The sequence below is a fragment of the Gavialis gangeticus genome, unplaced genomic scaffold (assembly GCF_001723915.1).
Source record: "Gavialis gangeticus isolate Ggan-Ray unplaced genomic scaffold, GavGan_comp1, whole genome shotgun sequence".
Lineage (NCBI taxonomy): Eukaryota > Metazoa > Chordata > Crocodylia > Gavialidae > Gavialis > Gavialis gangeticus.
Window position 1 is genome coordinate 117,511,467 of NW_017729031.1, and position 8,006 is coordinate 117,519,472.

The window sequence follows — 8,006 nt, forward strand, 5'->3', positions numbered from 1 at the left end:
AACCCCGCCGCCGCCCACAGCTCGGCCGGGATGAACACGCCGGAGCTGCCCCCGCCGCCGGCCGGGCCCGGGACCGCTGCCTCCTCCACCTCCACCGCCGCCGCTGCCGCCGCCGGGCTCTCCGCCATTCCGCCGCCCGGCCTGGGAGAGCTCCGCTTCCGGGACTCCACACCACCGAGTCGGGCGGCCAGAGCGGCCGCCGCCCTACTCCTCCACCACAGAGTCCGGGCCAGAGTGTCCGCCGCAGAGACCCGCCCCCCGCTCCCTTCCGCCGCCACGAGCTCTCGTAGAAACCATAGAGTCCCCTCCTACCTCCAGAGTGTCGCCATTCGGCTGACCCACAATCGAGTCCTCCCCCAGAGCGGCCGTTCGGCCAACTAGGGGTCCACCATAGAGTCCCCTCACACCAGAGCGTCCACCCAACCGAATGAGATACTTCCTTCCACCCCAAAGAAAGTGGCTCTCCACACCAGAGTGTCACCTCGCTCAGTACAATGACGGACCATTTGACCTCCCAGCTAGTCCATCTGATAGGAGCGCCCCGTGTTGGGTCCTTGAGGCACGACCTGGGACCTGGTGGCAGGCTCCTTGCAGCGAAGCCACTGCCCAGGCGTCATGGCCTGTAGCTGCAGGGTTATCACATGGCGGTTGGGTGGAAGGGGGCTGCCCCAACTGGGATGCCCTTGGGATGCCAGGCTCAGGGTGCACAGCAGCACGAAGCCTCTTTACAGCAGGGTGCAGTGATTCCAGGCCACGCTTCTACTGCTGGGCTCAGGTGGTATGCCTGCACCCCTTCTGCTGCACTGTGGCAGACTGCCATTGCCTTTGAGAGAGGACATGCCTCTTTTAATCCCTTTATATTAGTCCACCAAAGCTGAATGAATCAAGAAAAACATCTCAGGAATATGAAGCGCGGGCAACTTCAGTTCACAGTAACAGACAATGGAGGCTCAGGACCTAAGTCAACTGCCCATGAGGTCACGCAGCACAACTGTGGCAAAGCTTGGACTACAGAAGATCTCTTGAACATATATTGACAACATTTCATGGAAGCAGGATATCCACTGCCATGATTCCCCTGTGGCAGGTTAGGTCTGTGTTGTATCAGTGTTGATGGTGGTCTTATGTAGAGTTCAGATTATGGATAGCAGAGGATGGTTTGGATAGGCATGATCCTGCCTGAGGCAGGGGGTTGGACTAGAGGACCTCTGGAGGACCCTTTCAACCTTGTTTTTCTATGATTCTATGAAGTTTTGTGCCAGGCCCTGCTAAAATGTAGCCATTTCCTTCTGTGAGACCAACCTAGAGACCTTCAAGCCCAGACCATCTCAAGTGTCTATCTTTTGCAACTTCATGATTGTATGATGGGAGGAAAGAGGGTATTTAGCCCTATCCTCCCATAACACATGCACAAAGCTGTAACCACCTCACAATTCCTTAGTCCTAATTCAAGGTCACGTTTCATTTGCTGAGGATACAGAAATAAGAAATAGTGATCTAGAGAAGTGTTTCTGAAGCTGGTATATACAGATACTTGGGTGGTATGTAATGCCCTTTGAGACAGCATGTTAGAGGAAGGAACAGGAAAGCAGAAGGAAAAGGGATACAACAGTAGAGAAAAACAGAAATAGTTAAGAACAACTTTACAGTATCTTAGATCCTGCAGAAGTAACAGCATGGGTGTAGAGATATAAAGCATTATTTCTTTATTTTCCATAATAGAATCAAAGAAATATACAGCAGCATGAACCCTGACCTCCCCCCCAAAAAAAATAAGTTTGAAAAAATAAAGATGTTACTAGCCCCAACTTACTGAGGCAAGTTGAACTTAAATATGGGGGTTCACAGTGGCTAGGTAAAGCCAAAGCACATTCTCTAACTGGCTCAAGTCTAAGAGAAGATGTTATTCACAAAGATGATACCAACTAGCAATTAGTGCTCTCACTTACCATTAAGTCATGTGCAGTGGCTATTGTCCACATTAAACATTAAAGATAAAGGTACTTCTCTGTGTTTTGTATGTTCTATATATACCTTTTATACCTTTAGGGCTCCTGATATGTGGCCATGGTAGATCTTGAAGAATACACTTCTCTCTCCCCACCTACCCATGTAGGTGCCTAGCGTCACCTTGGAATTGGAATTTCAAATAGGCAATATCATACAATCTGATCAGCTGCTGGGGGATTCCAGCTCACATTTCAGCACTTCTGGAGTCACTAACAGCCTGCACTCCCTCAGACAAATCCAGCCTGTGAGTGAATAACCATACAAAACACCTAAAAAAAATTACTTCCATTTGTTTCTATCAATACAAAGGAAGGCTTGGGGTCTGGCTAAGATTCTGACACACATTATACTTTTCATGAAATTTGCCATCTCATTTCACATTAGGCTTTGGGCTTAGGTGGAGCCTCTGTGGTAAGTATATGTCTGTCTGTCTGACTCTCTAAGGGGTAATTAAGATGTAAATCTCACCACAACCATAAGCATCATCCTAAGAAAGTCCCTTCCCTATTTCAGCCCCTTTCATAGTATTGACTACAGTGCCTGTTGTACTTTGGGGCAGTGTTAAGAATGTAAAGTGAAGGAGGCAACAATGGAAGCAGACAAATATTTCAGTGGTTTCATTTGTTGGAGGCAGCTAGCTTCTTCACACTTGGACTCAAGTCATCTCAGTTATTTTTACTGATTGGAAGGTGAAGAAAATATGCCAATACATTAAAGAGATGCAATGATGAAAGTGAGGATCAGTCTGACTGTTGGCAGGGAAAATAGGACTGACCTTCTGATTGTACAATTGCTGTAACTGGCTGGCAAGGTAGATGGAAGCATCCAAACACCAAGTGTGGGGAGGACTTCAGCAGCATGCTAATACCACTCCCATCTTTCCACACACTCAAGAGAAACAGGGTTAGTCTAGAAGCTGCTTTGTTTATGCAGGATGGTGGTAGTCTGCCACACTTGTTCCCTTTATTTTTAATATCAGTCAGATGTGGTTGTTTTTTTTAAACCCCAAGAAATCTGCACTTCTAAGCCACTCAAAGCCTTTTCTTCCCATATTAAGAGGCAGTTTGATCATGCTTCCCTTGTGGAGATCCCCTCCAAGGCAACATCCTCAAAAAAGGGCTTAGCATCCTTCTGTCTTAGGATCTTGCATGAAAAAAGCTTGTCCTTTCTCGAAGAAAAGTGTGGTTTTTACCCTAGCTAAACATTCCTAGCACAAATCACGTCTCATAAGCATAAAATACTAGGTTTGTGTAAAATAGACTTGGTTTAACTGACCTAATACAGCTGTTGCCTAGGTAACATGCAACAGCCGACTCTGGCTATACTGCAGTATGACGTACACAGTAGGACCAACTACACAGCAGAAATGCACTGAAGTGTCTACATGCTTGTGCCTAGAACTCTACATAGTTAGGAACATATCAATTTTTCCCCCCATCTTCCTTTAAAACACACACCCAGAAGAATCTCAGTCAACTGCTTTAAGAGAAAGCTAGTAGTTTCTGGAAAGGTATTTTTATTTCTTCTAAAGTGTTGTTACTATTCATTGCATTGGGGTTCTCAGAGTGGTAATAGTAGTTAGGAAGCACTGCAGTTATTATTATAGTCCTTTTCAAATACACGCAGCAGAAAACGTCACAGCCAGATTCAAAGGCTTTTGAATACCAGCCACCGTCTTAGATCATGATCTGTATGTCTGGGTGATCTAATATACATCTGCTGCAAAAAGGAAACAGAAAAAGTTAATTGATAACACCCTGCACAAATTAGGATTGCACATCAGCTTCTAGCCAGCATGGGGGAAGGCTGGCTACTGACAACCATTGTTAAAATTTGATCTTGAACCCACCCATTTCTCTCATATGGGACATCAACATGAGTGCACTCATGCTACTTCAGTTGGTTTACAGATATTGTACCCATCCAAGTTCTACTAATACTGACACACCTAAACAGTAGCCCCTATGTACCATCTTTCAGATTATTCCATCATGCTTTTCTTATAAAAGGGAGACAGCAATGCCTCATGTCAATTTAAGCACCATTATCTGCTGTAGTATGGCAATTAAAGGTAGATTTGCACAAGAGCCCTTCTATTTGTGAGTGTAAACAGCACTAATGGTTCTTTCTTCAAGCTCGTATCATGGGATGATACTGCAGGATCAAATCAACAAGCCATCATCCCTGGACTTGCTGCCAGTTTACAATAGCTACTTTTCTCCCTTACCCCACATAGGTGCAGTTCTGCTTCAGCTTTAGATACCTCTATATGCTAGCAGATTCTTTCATCTTAAAAATGTACATTATTTTAACTCAAAAAGACCCAAATAATTTCTTCTTGTATTAAATACACCACAGAGGCTTAATCCCCAACCGTCTGTCTGGCACTGGAAAAGAATGCAAGGAAGTCCAAAGTCATTTGGTTTAGAGAAAGATTTTGTTTAATCATAAATCTGGAACCCTCTGGTAAAGGAGGTGGATTCAAACTGTAGAGGACACAGAGCCACAATCAGGCTCAGAAGCTGTCACATAGCAAACAGGATGAGGAATGCCACCATCAAACAGAAGAGCCCCATAGCCTCAGACAGGGCAAAACCCAGGATGGCATAAGAGAAGAGTTGCTGCTTCAGAGATGGATTCCTGTAAAAGATGCAAGAAGAAATTGATAAGTGTGTGTGGGTGTGCAGGAAGTGACAAATACTGCATAAACACAACATAGCTATTCCACAGAAAGCTGAGGATGACCACACACACAAGGAAGAGATTCAACTGCACTTAAGCCTTAGGAAGACAGAAGACCATAAACAGCGGGCATTGAGTGGGAAAATAGCAAGGTCCAGCATAGCACACACAAGAATGAAGCTGAGAGAAGAAACAGAAAAATGCAAGACATTTCCTTAGCTTTTTAGTGGATTGACCAGAAACAAGTTAAGACCTTAAAAAGGCTTGTCCCTAACTGAATCATTAGTGTACTGGGCAGCAATCCCCAAGCATTATTGGACCATGCCCTCTAGCAGCAGGCCAAATTCTGCAGAGCTATCAGAAGTACTTAGAAATAGTGAAGAAATGACATTTCTCTTTACTTCTCCTCCAAAACTACCATGTATGTGCAGTCCATCCCACCTTACCCTCCATCCTACATGTGGTTTCATTTCACAGCTGGACAAAGTGATTCCTTAGCACTTATCAATGAGTTGAGTAATTAACTTGCTATGGTATGCAAATGAGTGAGTAGCACTATGCAGTCTGAGACCCTCTTTAAGTGGCCCCTTTCTCCTCTCCTCTCAAGTGTCCCAGAAAGCCTCCTAGACCAAGCACAAGGGAAACACAGAGGTGGGGGCAAGAGTCTACTACAGACCACTTAAAAAAAACCAACAAACTAAAATAGAGGAAATATTTTACTTACCTGGCATAGCCAATGATCAAGCTGCCAAACACTGTTCCAATACCTGCTCCTGAACCAGCCACTCCGACTGTGGCAGCACCAGCACCAATAAACTTAGCAGCAGTATCAATATCCCTGGAAGTGGTGCTGGTTTGGAATTCTCGGCAGGCCAGCTGTAGATGAGAAGCACCAGAGGCCTAGAGGAAGCAAGAGAAACCCAAGCATGATGCAGTTGTAGTTCAATACATTTAACAAAGGTTTGTTTCCACCCTAGCCCCTATCGTAGGCACAGCAAAGGCACCAAAATATGCTGAGCTGAAAGAGCGTGCTGGATATTTTAGAGAGGTCAACATATAGACTTAGTTTGTCTGTACAAATTCAAGCCAATAACTTGCATTAGGTATCAAAGACTCCAAGACAGCATTTCCACTGCCCAAACACATATGCACCAAGCTAGTGATGCAGACTAAAGCTAACCCAGACAAGAAAACATTTCATTGCAAAGTTTTCTAAGGACAGACCCTGCTTCAGTAAGTAAGAACCATCTTGCCTTACCTGTACCGTCTCAATCTCAGGTCTGCTGAATACAGACACAGAAACTGGCCTGGCCAGAGCCCTGGAACAGCAGCGGAGCTGAAGTGGAAGACAGACATTCAACCCACGATGAGAAACCCTCATGTTCCTCACAGAGGAAGGCAGTTCACAATGTACACAAGAGCAGGCACTTGTTTATCAGATGTCCTTGAACAGGTTGCAAGTGAAACAAGAGAGCTGAAGTCTCTCACCAACTCCACTAACGCATCTGCTTTTCAGTTTCAAGGACTTAACCCAGTCAATTAACACCCTCCTTTAATCTAGGGCCAGATGCTACTTCAGGACGACGTGCCACCACCACCTACTTCAAAAGGTGCTCATACCCAGGAACAAAACCTCTGGAAAAAGGAGGTAGTGTTACCTGCTCTCATTCATGGCACATTGGGACCCTGTCTCACCCACCCCAGTTCTGCTTGACAGCAGAGTCGCAGAAAACGAGGGCTGGAAGGGACCTCCAGAGGTCACCTAGTCCAACCGCCTGCTCAAAGCAGAACCAACCCCAGCTAGATCATCCCAGCCAAACCTTTGTCTAGCCAGGTCTTAAGAACCTCCAAGGACAGAGTCCACCACCTCTTTAGGTAACCCCAACAGGAGCAAAAATACCCTCCCCCACCCCTTCCCCAAACACCAATAGTGACCTTGCTCCACCAGCCTCAGGCCTGCAGCACGACTCTCCACCAAAGCCCACCTTCCCATGAAAAGCATGGTATCGAGGACAGCACCACCCGCCCCTGCCACCGCAGCTGGGCACTGCTTACCAGAGCCGGAGAGGTGAGGAGAGCCACAGGGGTCTGCATCTTCGCGGACCTGGGGAGAACAAGGCAGAGGAAACCTAAGCAAAGGCGGAGAGGCGCGGTGCCGCGATCCACGGCTCTGAGCAGCGGGAGGGAAGCACCCAGGCCTCCCCTCTTCCTCAGCACCGCAGCCCAAAGACGCGCAGCTCCAGCCCCAGCATGGAGCTGGCGAGGACACGTGGGACCGGCGGCCGCTCACCGGCAGGCAGCAGCTGAGCTAGAGCTAGAGCTAGAGCTGGAGCACCCGCAACAGGCAGACGAAGGCCCACCCCCACCACTCACCTTGCCATGTACCTCGGCGTCCTCCACGCTCATTGGCTGGCACGACTCACGCCGCGCCGCCGCATTGACTCCTGGGAGCCAGCCGGCTCTCCCCCATTGGCTCCCACGGAGCAGCCCCCACCTCCCACATCCGGGACCTTGATCTTGAATGAGAGAGGGGAGGGAGGAGGAAGAGGACGTGAGCGCCTCCCCGCGTTCTGATTGGAGGGATGGTGGCCCTCCCTTGGTCTCTGATTGGCTGTCTGCCCGGCGGTCCTGAGCAGGAGTTTACAGATGGTCCAAACGGGGTTGGGTAGAGCGGTTGTTCCGCCTCATCTCTTGGGTGGGAGAGCTTGTTATGGAACGCAACATGGCTGCCGAGCGGCTCCTTGGCGGGGGGATGTCACGTGGGCGTCACTCGGGGTTTTGCGACTGGAGGGGCGGGGTTGACTGGCTCGCCCGCTCAGTCACGTGGGAGCTCCTCCGGTTTGGGTCCGTAGCTGGGATCCCGCTGGCGGCTGCTCCAGGTGCAGGTCGGGGGCTCGGCTCCCTGCCGGATTCCAGCCCCTTGCGCTGCTCCCGGTGCTGCGGAGCCGAGCCCGTGTTTATCATCCTGTTGGCTTGGTGCTTGCTTTGCCCCCCGAGCTGTGTCCAGCTTCCCTTGTGGTTTGCTGAAGTTCCGTGGATCGGATCCTTGGGAAATGGGCCCTGGGAGTTTCTCAGTCCTTCACTGAAGGATGCCCAGGTGCCTTGAATCCTCAACAAGCCTGGGGTGTTTAAGCCCCGGAGCGTTTTGGGGTTAAGCAGGTGTTGACACCACCAAACAACAGAGCAAAGGGGTTGTAAACAGCAAACTGAAAAGCAATCAGGTTTCACTTCCAGGGGGGTTGCAATGTCAGCATTCTGCAAAGTTCTCCTGTACTTTGGAATCCCAGCGCAGAGAAGCACTTGCAAATACTTCC

The 8,006-nt window shown here is 48.5% G+C and overlaps 2 protein-coding genes across 4 annotated transcripts in view; both read right to left on the bottom strand.

The window, feature by feature from the left end:
* Window positions 1-128, bottom strand: part of UBE2Z (ubiquitin conjugating enzyme E2 Z) — a 14,297-nt gene extending 14,169 nt beyond the window's left edge. The window contains exon 1 of the mRNA XM_019522924.1: window positions 19-128. Within this exon, the coding sequence (XP_019378469.1) occupies window positions 19-128 (110 nt within the window). The remainder of the gene's footprint in view (window positions 1-18) is intronic.
* A 4,297-nt stretch (window positions 129-4,425) lies between these two features.
* On the bottom strand, window positions 4,426-7,108 carry ATP5G1 (ATP synthase, H+ transporting, mitochondrial Fo complex subunit C1 (subunit 9)). 3 transcript variants are annotated; one of them, XM_019523661.1, is made up of 5 exons: window positions 7,066-7,108; window positions 6,748-6,796; window positions 5,951-6,028; window positions 5,417-5,592; window positions 4,426-4,650 (listed from the first exon to the last, which is right to left on the bottom strand). In XM_019523661.1, exons 1-5 carry the CDS (start codon window positions 7,071-7,073, stop codon window positions 4,536-4,538), a joined length of 426 nt encoding a protein of 141 aa, XP_019379206.1. In that variant the 5' UTR covers window positions 7,074-7,108; the 3' UTR covers window positions 4,426-4,535. The 3 variants fall into 3 exon arrangements, with proteins under 3 accessions (XP_019379206.1, XP_019379208.1, XP_019379209.1); XM_019523663.1 differs by lacking the exon at window positions 7,066-7,108 and adding an exon at window positions 6,983-7,001; XM_019523664.1 differs by lacking the exon at window positions 5,951-6,028 and having other exon boundaries at window positions 7,066-7,088.
* Between the last annotated feature and the right edge of the window lie 898 nt (window positions 7,109-8,006).

Excerpts from the sequence above, each read along its gene's own strand:
- ATP5G1 (XM_019523661.1), bottom strand. Across the intron at positions 6,029-6,747 it reads TCCTCACCTCTCCGGCTCTG|CTCCGCTGCTGTTCCAGGGC; the intron begins GTAAGCAGTGCC and ends CTTCCACTTCAG. Across the intron at positions 4,651-5,416 it reads TTGATCATTGGCTATGCCAG|GAATCCATCTCTGAAGCAGC; the intron begins GTAAGTAAAATA and ends CATCTTTTACAG.